The 15232-nt window shown below is 43.6% G+C and overlaps 2 protein-coding genes across 9 annotated transcripts in view; one reads left to right on the forward strand and one right to left on the reverse strand.

Moving 5' to 3' along the window:
* Window positions 1–15232, forward strand: part of Sply (Sphingosine-1-phosphate lyase) — a 707429-nt gene that overhangs the window by 638952 nt on the left and 53245 nt on the right. For all 7 annotated transcript variants that reach the window (XM_075884541.1, XM_075884536.1, XM_075884537.1 and 4 more), the window contains one exon: window positions 14049–14166. In XM_075884541.1, the coding sequence (XP_075740656.1) occupies window positions 14049–14166 (118 nt within the window). The remainder of the gene's footprint in view (window positions 1–14048; window positions 14167–15232) is intronic.
* The window catches only part of LOC119162974 (THAP domain-containing protein 2-like), a 187677-nt gene that overhangs the window by 97772 nt on the left and 74673 nt on the right, over window positions 1–15232 (reverse strand). The window lies entirely within an intron of this gene.

Genomic DNA, 15232 nt, shown 5'->3' on the forward strand with positions numbered 1-15232 from the left:
TTGACCAAGTGATGTTGACCTTTTCTCACGCATTCCTTCGGCTAACTTTCCCACTTTTCGCCCTAACACGATCCTGGTCTCCGTTCTCCGTAGCTACTAGTGCGCGTGAATCACACTGGAGACTTGTTCCCACACACTTTTGGCTGGCCTTCGCTGCTTTCCTTTGAATGATATCATGGCCTTCGGGATATCCGTAGGAACCAGTGCGCATCGGACAAAAGAGGGGCGAAAACAGAGGCCGGCGCAAACTCAACGGGCTGCCACGCACACAAGCTCCACCAATGCTGACCTTACTGGCATAATTACGGACCTTCAGGTTTATTGCAGGGAAGACATTTTTTCTTTTTTTTATCGTTGTGTCTAGCCTACAGCCTGACCGCAAATTTCATAAAGCCTAAAGAGAAGCGCAAAGGGGGGGAAAAAGTGATCTGAAAAAAGCTGTACAAATTTTGGTGCCTGGTTCATCGCGTGGCAATGTCCGAAATATCATCTTTTATTTTCACAAAGAACACATCAAATAAAAAAAAAGCTTAATATGCAACTTGCCGTGTTTATCGTAAACGCCGGCAGTGCAAGAGTACAACAGCCATACGCAGAGATTTCGTCAACCGTATCGCGGCAAGATAGCGTGTTGAAATTCGTTCCGTTGGTTTCGGATAGCACCGGCGCGCAGGCCACGTGCTTTTTGAGACAGAGAGAAAGTCGTGCCTTCTGCTTCGCATTCATATGTAAACAAGAGAGGAGAATTTGCGCAGTCAATATGGCAGACTTCCGCCTTTATCGCGGCTTCACAACGAGTGACGTCAGGGCCTCTCCTTACCTTTCCTTCCTCCGTGGTACGCAGACTCCTGGTCGGTCGCCATTATGTGATATTGATGACACTGTGGATGATTCTTCTGACGGGAGGCTATTGGCAACATGATTTTGGTTTCGTTTGCATGCGCAGGCAATTTTCAGAATCTATTTATTGGTAGAAAGATGCGCGATGGATTCAATTCTTTTTAAACTTGAGAATAGAGATTCGCTCGCATCTCTTACAACTAAGTTACACTGCCATCAGCTGTCGCTGGCAAGAATGATTTAATCTACCTTTCTAGCAGAGGCGCAAGGTCGTGCCGTAGGCTTATTCAGGTGGTCTGTACCCATTTTTTGTGGCAAGGCTGAGTATCATGCTCTATTCTTAGTTTTAAGCTTAAGGCTTATACTATGGTTGTTCGACCCACCCTAGAGTACGTGGGTATATTGTGGGATCCATACCGATTAACTCTAATGAATCATATCGAACATGCGCAGCCTCTTGCAGCATGGTTTATTTTCTCCAAATATAGAAGAACTGAATCCGTCACTGCATTGATTATTAAGGCAAACTTTCCAAGTTTAGCTTCATGCAGAAAAATAGCAAGACTAAAATATTTTTGTCAACTGTATCATGTTATGCTAAATATCGATCCCAGACTTTACTTGTGGCCTCCAGGCAGAGTATCACCTCGATCCTCCCACCCTTACGTATGCGGCCTTGCGCGTTACCTGCTACCTTACGTGTGCAGAGTTGATGTCTGTAAGCATTCTTTCTTGGTGAAGACAATTGGAAATTGGAATAAACTAAGCCCGGAAATATTTGATGGTGTGATTTTGCTCGATGGTTTTGATGAAAAACTGCTGTCACTGGGTGTATAATATTAATATTCTTGTGTATAACTGCAGTGCTGTTGTTTTGTATAAATGTTTTTCGCTCCGTGTGCATCTGAGTTTTTAGTTTGCACTGAGCTGTTTGTGCTATGCTGTTTGTATATTTTTATGCTGTTTTCGTTTACTTTTTCTGTATTGTAAACTGTCTCCTACCCTGTAACAGCCCAATAGGGCTAACAGTATTGAAAATAAAAAATAAATAAATAAAATATGATGCTCGCATTATACGACGGTTTCGCGTGGTCCCCTGAAAGTCGCATAATTGGGGTTCCGTTGTATTTTGTTGCTTTCTTATAGAGTACTATAGTGGCAGTTGATCCCCTCTATATTTTTTCCAGGGCGTTTATAAATGCTTCGTGGAAGCCCTGATTTCACATTGTCTGCATGACTGCTGATATTTTTACTGAATCAAACGCCTTCTTGTAATCTATGAAGGCTATGTATAGTGCTTGATTGTATTCTGAGCATTTTTCTATGACCTGATTGATAGTATGAATGTGGTCGATTGTTGAGTAGCCTGTTCGAAGTCCTACTTGTTCCTTTGGTTGATTGAATTCTAATGTTGTCTTAATTCTGTTAGCGATTACCTTTGTAGATTGCTTGTATACTACGTGAGAGCAAGCTGATCGGCTTGTAATTATTAAAGTCCTTGTCATCTCCTTTCTTTTGTATTAAGATAATGTTGATAAGACAGATGCTTAGGTTAGTTGGTGATTGGGAATCAACATATTTGCACAGCGCAAGACTACGAGTAATTAATGACATCATTTTATTTCTTTCACGTAACAACAATGGCTTAAGTGCCTGCTCCGTTGACATTAAGGATCTTTACTACCCTTTACCACATGACACGCTGCTACCGTGCATTGAGGACTGCATTGACAACTTCGGTTCAGTTGCATTCCAGAATGCTGCGGGCATAACAGTCAGTGGCTTTCTTGAGCTCATTGGCTTTTACTTAAAGACAACGTTTGTATCATGGAACGAAGGCACTTTTATATTCAAAAAAGAGGAGTGTGCATCGGTTCAGGCATAGCACCTGTTTTAAGTGACATTTTTCTTGCTCACCATGACCGACTCTTGGCTAGCCACCTCAACGAAACGCCTGTCGTAAAGGTGTTTCGTTTTGTTGACGATTTTCTAGTGCTTTTATACTGCGATGATCGGGGCTTCGAAGCTGCCGTTTCAAACGTATTACATCTTTTCGATGAGTGCTTGTCACCTCTTATTCTGACGCATGAGCTTCCGCAGGATGCTTCGTAAAGGTTTTTAGATTTGAGAATAAACATCTCAAGTGATTACCTTTGCTGAAAATATGAGCCCAGAGGAAGCAAACCTCTTCTACCCTATTCATCGGCTCATTCAAAGCTCGTAAAAAGAGGGAATCATGTTAAAAAGATTGCTAATCATTGTTTAAGAAATGCCCTCCGAAAGTCTTGCGGCCACTCGTTAATCAGCAGCTTCGTTGAGAAGGCTTCTCGTCTGATCAGTGCTGGTTTCCCTGATCATGTGCTGGTCTCTGTGGCGGAAAAGTTGCTTAGGACAATTAAACAGGGACGGGAAGCACAAGTGAACTGCGTGGCTAGTAGCTCAAAACGCGTGGCTGTGATTCCCTATCTACATAAGATTTCTCTCAATTTGAAAAGGATACAAAAAGCAATATACAAAAGATAGAAAAAATTCAGCGCCTAGCAGCCCGTTTTATTTACAGTAGGTATAGACGCCGCGATTGCCCCTCTGCGATACAGTTGGCAAATCTTGAACCTCTTGAGGACAGACGACGAGCTGCTCGACTTAACTTACTCCGTCTAATATATTTTTCTAAACTCGAAATAAAGCCAGACAACTACATGGTAAGGGATTCTTCCAGGCCTTCCCGTCACAAACACAGCTGTAGCATCAAGCCAATTTTCGCAAGAACTAATTTATACAAACACTCTTTTTTCCCGAAATCGATCTCTGAGTGGAACTTGTTGCCCCGAAACTCTACTCTTCTTTCCTTCTCACCATAAAATGTGCCTTGTGTTTCCTGGCTTTCACAATACTTGTTTGATTTAACAACTTGTTGTGTGCCTAAGAGTGTGGTGCTTTGCTTATGGATTGTGTTGCAGTGGGTGTACTCAGCCCTCTGGAAACGAGTATAATTTGATGGTGATTTCTATGTTTTTCTTACATTTCGTGTATACCAGTATCAATTTTGTTGTAACTTTGTTGTACCTTTATTTTACCTTCGAACTTGCTGTACCTTTCCTGCTTGGACCTTAAATGGTTCGCAGTATATGATAAATAAAATAAATAAATAAGGTGATAAGGTTGATGTGAAAGTGGTTTTCTCTGCCTGAGAAAAGCTTTCAGCACTCTGCAAACAGGTGAATGCGCAGTCCGCGCGAAGGAGCTGCTGCACAATCAAACATAGAAGGCTATTCGTAGCATGTGTGATAGCCGTGGCTTATTTGCTCCCGTTGTCATGCGGCAAGATATATGTTGGGCAAACGGGCTGGTGCCTGAATGAGCGTTTAAAGGAGCATCATCACAATGTTTACTCAGCTGTGCAAGGTCATTTGGGCATCCATTGTAGGGATTGTGGTTGCGGGCCAGAATTTGAAAAGTGCATTGTTGTAGCCAAACACCGTCACCAGCTAACGTGAGAGGTTTTGGAGGCGAATGAAATGCAAATGCTGGGTGATCGATGCATCAGCATGCCTTCGCTTGCTGATGCATCGATATAGGCCTCATCTGTCCTCCTAACCTCACTGAGCCCTATTATATCCCATTTAACACCCTCTAGCTTCTCGAATAGTACAGCTACACTTCCCTCACTAGATAAGGTTCTAGCGTTAACGTTTCCAAGTTCAGGTTCTAATGGCGGCCTGTATGGATCCAGAGATTCTTGGCACCCTCTACTGCGTTACAGATCTGACCGCTGCCATGGTCAGTTGCTTCGCAGCCGCTGGGGACTGAGGGCCGTGAGTTAATTGACGTATGCATGTGAGAAGTAGTGGCCAGATACTGCACCAAAGTGGCCAATTCTTGTCTGGTGAGGGAGTGCGTTATTGGTGGTGGTCACTGGTGAGGCCACACCCCTGGTCTCTTAATGCAGTTCCAACACCACGTGGATTTTCTAAAAACCCAGTTGGGAACTGCGTGGCACCGGGATTCGAACCATGGACCTTTTGCACGCCAGGTGGATGCTACAAACACTACACCATGGCTGCTCCCATGTTTTAGCAACTGTTCCTAAACTGCTCCAGAATGGCGAGGCCCTTCAAAGTGCCGCAACATCATCCACGAGACAAAACGTTAGGGCTTGAGGCACAATTAAATGTGTCTTTGTATTTTATTTCTGTGTAAAAGTGAAGAGTCTATTTCTGGGTGTTTTTTTTTTTTTTGAGAATGGGTCTAGCGCTACATAAGATACTCAGTGACAACTTTTCTTGACATCACTATGGAAGTTATAGAACCATTGCCCATGCCTGTCACCACACCAAAAGGTTGTACTTGCCTACAGACAATTTTTTTTATTGGCCTTGCTGAAGTAAATGCTGCCTTATTTATTATGAGACTCAGACATGTGTCTGAAGTCATTGATAAAATACAATTACTGTTCACTTTACAATTAAAGCTTGCCTTTCCTTTACCGCTTTTTCAGCATGCCCATTTTCTAAGATAAGCATAACGTTCATGGCATAGTGTTTGAGTGCGCAGTCGCAAGAATGCATGCCATATAATTCTAAAATGTACACTAAATACTCAATATCTTTCTCCTATACCGATTCTTGATGCGTACAATCTTTCACACGTGTTGCCGATTCAAACGAGCAAAACCGAAATCAGCCATGAGCTGCTTGCAGAGCAACACGAATGTGCTGAAACCCTGCCCACATAGTTTTCGCTCCAACATCAAGATAAGTTGTGGCCGAGTGTAGCATGTCGGAGCTGTATGTTAGGGGCGAAGCTCCTTAAGCCGTGGGTCATGCGTCCGCGATGTATGTAGGTACCCACCTCTTGTTTAGTTCTTGTAATGTCCGCTGGAGGACAGAACTTGCATATGATGAATATAAGATGAAAATATGCGAGATGGTGGTACTTGGAATGTTCACTAGATTGATGGGCATACGCACAGATGGACTGACATACAGACATACATATGCACAGACAGACAGACGGACGTTTTACGGTTTACCGATAAAACAAACAAGAGCTTGAGCTCTGGAGCAAGAGCTTGCAAGGGCTCTTCGTTGTTTACTGCAGATATCCGAGACACAGGACAAGCTTATGAAACAACTCGAGAAATTAGAGACCGGGCAGCAAGAACTGAAGGATAAACTTCAAACCCTCCAATGCAAATTCGATAGGTTGGCAGGACACTTGCCTACTGCATCATCAAGCGAGGAAAAGGCAGAGCTATCCACTCAACACAGCCAGCTTGTTGACAGCATGAGAAACGCTTTATTGAATCAGAACGAAATAGAAAACCGGTCGCGTAGAAACAATCTTTTGTTTTTGGTCTGCCTGATGGGGGTAAGGAAACGTGGGATGAACCCGAAAAGAAAGTGATCGATTTGTGCGCAGAAAAGCTGCGTGTAACAGTGTCCCCCTCCGCAATTGAGCGTGCCCACCGAATTGGCAAGGTCGGGGGCGAGAAACCTCGGCCAGTTATTGTGAAATTTGCGTTTTTCAAAGACAAACAAAGAGTTATATCTGCTGCCTCAAAACTAAAGGGAACGAATTTTTCTATTGGTGAGGATTACTCCAAAATCGCTCGCCAGCAAAGGCAAAAGTTACTTGAATACGGGAAGCAAACTGACGCGAAGGTTATGGTCAAATACAACAGGGGCAGAATGGAGGCCAAAATCAGAAGTAAATCTTTCGTGTACGACTGTGCAAGTGACTCAGTGAAAGAATGCGCTCAATAGCGGTTGGGGGGCGCTATAGCGCCGCGCAAAAAGGGACTTCCCGAGACCCTATCAGTGATTGTTGTCAATTGCCGAAGTTTAAAGAATAAGGTTTACGAGTTTGATACCCTGATTCGAATTTCACAACCCGATGTTGTTTTTGGAACTGAATCTTGGCTAAATGAACATATTTCAGATAATGAAGTTTTTCCAACAGGTTACACAGCCTACCGCAAAGACCGTAATACGCTCGGTGGGGGTGTGTTCATTCTGATTCGAGACGGCATACCAACCGTACCAATACAGGGCGCAGATAACAACTCCGAATCGGTTTGGTGTAGAATAACGTTTTCGCAAGGGAACGGTTTAGTTTTAGTGTCCTTTTATCGGCCTCCTGGTAACTCTAGTGTGTTACCTTTATTTAGTTTGTCTAAAACCATTTCGGCTCTTTCCTCCGAACCAATTATGCTGGCGGGTGATTTTAACATGCCCAATGTCGAATGGTGCAATTTTCGTCCAGTTGAAAATGGTCGGTCAACACTTCATTCTGCCTTTTTCGAGCTTACTAGAGTTTATGACCGTTTCCAGTTTGTTCAGTTTCCAACACGACTGGGTTCGGCAAGCGATAGTGTCCTGGACCTTCTTTTTATGAATCGTAACAATTTAATGAAGTCGGTTGTTCTAATTCCAGGCATAAGTGACCACGATGTCGTTGCGGCTACCATAGAGTGGAAAAAGATAGAAATCAGTTAACCTCGTTCACGAAAAGTTTTCGCATATGATAGAGGCAGGTTTGATGACATCAATTTTGAACTGGATACATACCTTCCGATGTTTATCCAATGCTGCCAGTTCAATGACATTGAAATATTGTAGGGGTTGTTTAAAGAAAAACTGTTGTCTCTGGTAAACATTTATGTCCCATCGAAAATTGTAACTGCCAATCGTCGTGGTGATAAACCTTGGATTACTAAAGATATACGTGCGTCAATTAAGCGTAAGGCTCGGGTGTACAGAAATTATTGTCGTACGCGCAGTGCTGATTTATTTGGTAAGGTTAAGGGGGGACGCGGCTTTGGGATCGCGAAAAATGGTAAAAATTGATTTTTTGAAACTCGAGTTTTCAGTTTCTGGAACCCTTTTTCTATCTGGTTCCAAAATGTCTACTCTGAAAACCGCGCAGAAGTGCTTCGGAAAATTCATTTCACCCACCTAGGTAGCAAAACTTTTTCTGGAAATGGCAAGAAAACGGCGATTTTCAAAAAATTATAGCTTCGCGATGCTTGGGCCGGGAGCCGACTTCTTGAGCTCATCGGAAAGAGCATTTCTCCGTGTTTAACTTTCCCGCCTCAGCTGGCTCCTCCCTTTAACAACAAGCGAGCCAAAAGCAAATGTTTGAAGGTCGTTTTGAGGCCCTTGATTGGCTGTGGCCGCCATGTTGCCTCAGCTCGCCTCGCCATTGGCCCGATGCTCGCTCCGGGAGATCGTCGTCTGCTGCTTGTGCGTCGCGAGGACATGGCTCTCGAAAATCGCCACTTCGTGACATGTTCACGGCTTGATAATCACTTAAGATATAACTACGCTTTAGTTACGAGCACTAAGCGGATGTGCGATCATGTTACTACGAGCGGGAGCGCAGTCTACGAGCGCCGCGCGTCATCGGAGTCGTCTTTAGCCCTAACTCCGCCGACAGCGAGACTGCGGGCAGGAACGACGCGCTAGCGCATTCGTGGCGACGTGCTTCTTTGCAAGCAATGAAGCTGAAAGCGGCGGCACGATCTGATTGCTACGAGTGGCCGCACCGGATGCACGATCAGATTACTACGAGCGAGCGCGCGGCGGTCTACGAGTGCGGCGCGTTATCGGAGTCGGCTTTAGGCCTAACTCCGCTGACAGCGAGAATGCGAGCAGGAGCGACGCGCAAGCGCACTCTTGGCGACGTGCTTCTTTGCAAGTAATGTACCACATCACTCGCTAGCTCCTCTGAATCACGTACGGGCATTTTACGCATCGGCAGCGGACAACACAGTCAAGCTCGTCACCCCCCACCCCCCCTTCACTGCGAAGGACCGTTTGGAACAGCGGCTAGCAGTGTCGCGCGTCGTCATTCGAAAATGCGATGCCAAGTGCAGTGCGTGCCGATTTTTTGTCTTTGTAGTTACACATTTCGCGCATCGTCATCGAACGCCACCGGCAAGTGCATTACGCGCCGACTGCACTGTCCACGCGGCCGCGCACTCCACGGTCATATGGAGTGCTGCCAATAAGCTTTTGTGATGCGATTTAGACATGCTAGGAGCCGTGCTTGATATCGCCACGAACGTCTATGAATGTTCCAAGGTTAATGAATTGCTGTTGATTAGAGTTTCCACGACCGGCTGTATGATGATGCGTTTCACAGCTAGAGCGGCGAAAGAGCACGTATGAATCAGGGGCAAGAATTTTTATATGCCCGTTTTACGTCATTGAATATACTGCTAAAAATTCCTGTGCCACCAGTTTTCTGCCCATAACTTTGTTATTTGGAAAGAAGGCATAGGCTGTCATGGTGTGATCCATTTTTCTGATGCAATAAACCTCTCCCTAAATAAAGAAATGTTCAGTGAATACTTATAATCAAGACCGTAATTACGCTGATTACAACTTCGGCACAAGAAATATGTGTAATCAATTCAGCATATGGTCTCATTCAATTACAATCTTTTCTGCCATGCCTATCACACCACTCCTTCATACAAAGAACTTGGTTTGAAATCCATACTTGTTCTTTGTAAAACATGAAAAGGAAATTATGGGGCAAAAAAAAAAGGGCAACCAAGGCACACTGGTCAGAGACCAGATACCTGAAAAGTCAAATATCACAAGACAAACCTAAGATCATAATCTTTAGGTGTTTTATAGACGTAAAAAGAAGTTGAAACTTTAAATGCAGTTTTCTCAATACTGTTTTTTTGGCATTATACTCAGCTCGTGGAGCAGATATCTGGGCAACCACCGTACGGATTTTGATTCCGTTTATTTTGTAATGCTCCTTGAACTGTGCTTCAGGGGGCTGCGATCTTAGTTTTTCATTGTACTCCTTAAAGAAATTTTTATAGAGTTTCTTGTTTGTAGTGCAAGTGTGCTCATTGCAGTGTCCCTGGAGGAAACGTAAACTACAAGTTTTAGTGTTGCAAATAAGTTATTTTGAGAACGCAGCCCCCTTCAACATACATTTGGCAGTGGATACAGCAATTACCAACCATTTTTGTCATTTTATAAATCCTCCAGCCCCCCCACGAGGTTCAATTGAAAAATAATTTGTCTCTCATTAAGTATTTGTGCTATCGCCTCGAAATTTTTTTGGATGCACGGTGAGGCTATTCTTAGTGTTTGTGCCCATTTTCATCATCATCCGACCAGAAACAAGAAAGTTCATTCTCAAAGGCACGTCCCCCCTTAAGGCATTAGGCTCTAGCCTGAAGACACAGATAAAGCTGGCGAAGCGCGAATATTTATCGTCCCTTAATAGCAAAATCAAAACAAATCCAAAGGAAGTCTGGCGTTACGTTAAAAGTAACAAAAAAGACATCAGTGGAATGCCCTTTATCATGCACAATGACGAACTACTTAGAGATGATATGAGTAGAGCAGAATGCTTCAATGCGTATTTTTAATCCGTTTTTTCTCTGCCAAGCCCGATATCTCCCGTTACGACACTCAGATCGTTACCAGCTATGAATGATATCATAATAACTGAATCAGGTATAAGAAAACATTTGAATAGGCTGAATCCCCAGTCTGCGCATGGTCCCGACGGTATTTCAAACCACATACTAAAACGATGTGCTGATCGTATAGCTCCATTTCTAGCTGCTTTGTATGAAGTATCGATAAGGTGTGGAAAATTGCCAAGAGAGTGGAAGTTAGCCAATATCACGCCTTTGCACAAATCCGGCGTCCGTGATAATGTATCTAACTATAGACCGGTATCGCTAACCCCCGTTTGTTGCAAGACACTGGAACACATAATTTATTCTTGCCTTATAAAACACCTTCAAGATAATAATTTTTTCACTCCGTCTCAACATGGCTTTCGCGCAGGCCTTTCGTGTGTTACACAGCTAACCGAATTCGTACATGACATCGCTTCATCATTCGACCAGGGCATTCAATTGGAGGCTGTATTTTTGGACTTCAAAAAAGCTTTTGATGTCGTCCCCCACAGTCTTTTGCTTCATAAGTTGTCGTTTCTTGGTATTCCTGAAACCCTCATAGACTGGATTAAGGATTATCTCAGCGGCCGCAAGCAATGTGTTGTGATAAATGGTGTGTCTTCATCAACAGCTGATGTCCGGGGTGCCACAGGAGTCGGTCCTGGGGCCGCTTCTCTTTTTGATTTTTATCAATGATTTTCCACTGGGCTTGAAATCAACAGTGAGGCTTTATGTTGATGGCTGTGTTTTGTACTGCCCAGTCAAGTGTTTTGATGACACCACAGTACTTCAGTCTGACCTCGATAAGATTGTGTCTTGGTGTGCTCAGTGGCAAATGAGTTTGAACCTAACTAAATGTTTTCGTGTGCAATTTAATAACAAAAAAAAGGTAGTATCCAGGTCTTATTACTTAAATTCATGCGCAGTACAAAAGGTAGATCAAGTTAAGTATCTCGACGTAACATTCACGGCAACACTATATTGGACCAGTCACGTAGATCTAATCACTGCCAAGGCTTCGCGCTTAATTCATTTTTTCCAAAGAAATTTTAGCGACGCGCCGCAAACACTCAAGGAAACCCTGTATATTACAAATGTGCGCCCAATTTTAGAGTATGCTTGTGTTTCTTGGGACCCTTTCACGAATGTACTGAAAGAAAAGTTGGAGAGGGTGCAAAAAAGGGCTGCTAGGTTTGTTACAGGAAACTACGATTTTAGAATAAGGTCTTCTGGAATTCTGCAGACCTTGGGATGGGAACCCCTTTGTGGACGACGGAAAGTTCAAAGACCTAAATTTCTCTATAATATATATCACGGTAAGACTGGGCTAAATAAAGAGCGGTATTTAAAGACGCCTAGTTATATGTCCGAACGGAAAGATCAATTATATAAAACTAGAGAATATACCTGTCGATTGAATGTCCTTAAATACTCTTTCTTTCCAAATTTTATTAGTGACTGGAATGCGCTAAAAATAATATTCTCTGATTCTAATTTCCTAACAGCCATTGAAACAGCATTTTGAGCTGCTGAAATAACCCATATATTTAACGTTGGCTTTGTACTTCTCTTTGTTGTTGATTTTTTTATATGTATAATTACTGCTTTCGTTGTATAATCCTGTGTTTTGTACTTTTGTTCTAATGCTGCACTACAAGTGTTCATTTCTTCTGTATACTGTGATGCACGATTTATTTGCTTTTGATTTTGCTGTTTTGTATTCTATCTTCTACTGTAACCTCCCTACAACAATGCCCAATGGGCGATGTAGGTACTTGTAATAATAAATAAATAAATAAAATCCTCCGAAGCTCATCATCATTTACTCCATGGATATGCTGTGATTTTTTTTTGTTGTGGAGCCTTGGTGAATTTCCCAGCCCAGTCCGTCCACAGGTGCATTCTCCAGACATCCCAGTTCTTTTAATGCTTTGCACATTTGGGGTACCTAACGGTTGCCTTATTGTTGCATACAGTTGTAAAATTTGAAGGAAAATGTGATACTGTAGAAGTTCCAATTTTCATGTCATTGTTGCCTTCTGGGCGCAACCAGTAGGAACCACTTACTTCTCTTATGCATTGTAGACCAACTTGATCAGTCTTATGTTAAGAAGTGTGTTCACTGTTATAAAGCATCCAGTAACTTGAGGGAACCTGGTCATGCCTTTTTGCGAAAGTTCTCAGACCTTCAGCTCGCAGTAATATAAATGTGATCCAGACTGTTTTTCAATAAACCTAATGTTTTCGTAATTGGTCATTACTATAACAGTGTTACTTTACCTATGCAGTAGCTGGAAAATTAAATATTCAAGACAAAGAACAACATGATCCTTTTCCAGTTGCTGACAAGAAGAGTCTGTAGAAAGCCCAAAGTGCTTCCAGTGTCCTGGCTTTGAGTAAATACAGTCAAACCCACTTATAACGATCCCAGATATAACAAGGTTTTAACGACCATAATCCGGTGCACTTACGATTTTCCTATGCTACCCTTTGAAACTGAGTCCACATACAGCAAACATTTTTCAAAGCATCCTACTTTTACAACGAACACTTTGCACACGATCGCAGTGAAAATATAGCGCATACAAAGCAAAAAAAGTTAAAGCAGGCATTCTGAAGCATGTGATAGGCACGCTCACTTGTGCATAACTGCAGTGTACTTGCCAGGAAGATATCCCAGAACGCGGCGAGCACCGCACGCAGATTTTGCACGTTGCGTGTGAGGTCGTTCACTTTCCAGACATCTCTCACATGCACAGTGGAAGTTAGAGAAAAAAACTAAACGAAAAGAAAAAATAGAAGGCAGCATGAATACTTATGGTCAGCTTTTGGACGGCAAACTTTTCTGAAGCCGTTCTCGGCATCTACCACCGCTAACGATAAACCAGCAATGCCTTGGAACGCAAGAGGCCATAAATGCGACAAGCGATAAGTTTTGTCTCGTGAACGTTCACTGTGACGCTTCACTCTCCGGCATCACAATGTGCTCGTTAAAAGTTTTCCACCTTTTGGTAACGGCAAAGGCCGGTGATCGATTAGTGATAACGGCGTTCGCACGGTTGTGGAAGCAATGCCTTAACGGATAAGCATAAAAAATAGTGATAGCGAGGTGCCTTAACGAATAAGCATAAAAAAGAGCGATAGCGAGCTTATCACAGTCATCTGCAGATACCTGCTCGGCGGAGTGACCGTGGTACAAGCTCGTCATGATGCCATTCGCAAGTTCGCCACCGCCACGCCGTGCGAGGCCGCTTGCACGCATTGCTTGCAAAAATATTCGTTGTGTTTTATGAACAGGCTACTCGCCGCACCCGAGCAAGATCTCAAGTAAATCATGCACGAAGAACGCACAAACGTGCGCTACATTGGACTGGAAGCGAACTGGCATGCGACGGCAAGAGTAGCTAGAGTAAGCGACATGCTGCACGCAACTAGCCAGCGATGGTTCGACGTGGCGGTACCATGATTCAGCGAAACGGCATGAGTTCATTGTGGACGGGCGCAACACCACCTAAACGGGCGTCGTTTTACTTGCAAAAAGGCCTGACTTGTCAGCGATGTTATCATTTTTTAATAAGAATACACAGGGAAAAAAAGGGTTTGGCCACATGTGGAGCTTTTCATGGGCGACTTCATATACAACGAACTACTTATATAATGACCATTTATCGCGGCACTTTCTAGTTCGTTATAAATGGGTTTGACTGTACCAAATGGTTTATATAGAGCTGTTTCTGACAATAGTACGCTGTTCTTTTTTGGTTCTCAGGTAGTCGGCCAGGCTCAGTGGCGGCCTGCACTTGGGCTTCGTTGCTCTACTATGGGCGAGATGGTTACATTGAGGCCACTCGCAAGATCATCTCCACCACGCGCAAGATTGTCAATGAGTGAGTGCCTCTTGGACTGCTGTGTCTATAATTATTTATGTCTGTTCTCACTTAGACTCTTAAGAAATTGCTTTCTAGTGCACCTTGATGGGGCAGTTAAATATTTGGCTGTATCTGTGTGCCTTACATCTAGTTGTGCAATTCTGATTGTACATTTCTAGGGGCATTGTCATTTAGATATAATGGTACACTTCCTCTTTCTTCGTTCTTTCTTGTACCTAAAAAATTACTAGGGTCACCTATATTATCACTAAAATACATTTAAGGCCTCAGTGGTGATGCATCCAGGACTCTCGTCGGAATCGGAGTCCTGTCAGCTGTTTGGCTCATAGTGTGTTGCTGCAGCAGTGGCCAAGAGCCTTGTGTATTAATCTCCTAATTACACATTGTTTCAGGGGCGCCACCTCTAATTCCTAGCAGCAGTGGGCAAAGCCTTGAGTGTCCATTGCAGGTTGTATCAGAGGCATGACCTTTCACCCCAACAGCAAGAACAGAGCCTTGTGTATCAATCGCTCAATTATGCATTTGCTGCAGGGGCATGACATTTAATACCTAGCAGCAGTGGGCAAAGCCCTGAGTGTCCATTGCAGACTGTAGCAGGGGCATGACCTTTCGCCCCAACAGCAAGGGCAGAGCCTTGTGTATCAATTGCCTAATTACAAATTTGCTGCAGGGGCATGACATTTAATACAGTCGAATCTCATTAATTCAAACATGCTTAATTCGAACTTCTGGTTAATTCGAACTTACGATAAGGTCCCGTCAAAGCTGTGTATATTCCAATGGGCGAAAATGCCCGGTAATTCGAATGTGCAAGCACTTGCGACGGTTAATTTGAACATACCGTGCTCCGAAAATGCTCTCAGCACCCCACCCTAGGGTGCCTCGGTGCGAGCGCGCGAGCATCAAGGCACCCTACCCCACCCAATCCCACAGCGGCACCTGCGGTATCTCAAGGCTGCACGCGAAGGAAAAGGAAAAAAAAGGCTGCGGTGGAACGTTTGCGCTCTCTCAAATGCCGATCTGCGACGCGCCCGTGTCACGCTTCTCTCTTTTCTGTCCCTGC

Source organism: Rhipicephalus microplus, unplaced genomic scaffold (genome assembly GCF_043290135.1).
Source record: "Rhipicephalus microplus isolate Deutch F79 unplaced genomic scaffold, USDA_Rmic scaffold_34, whole genome shotgun sequence".
Lineage (NCBI taxonomy): Eukaryota > Metazoa > Arthropoda > Arachnida > Ixodida > Ixodidae > Rhipicephalus > Rhipicephalus microplus.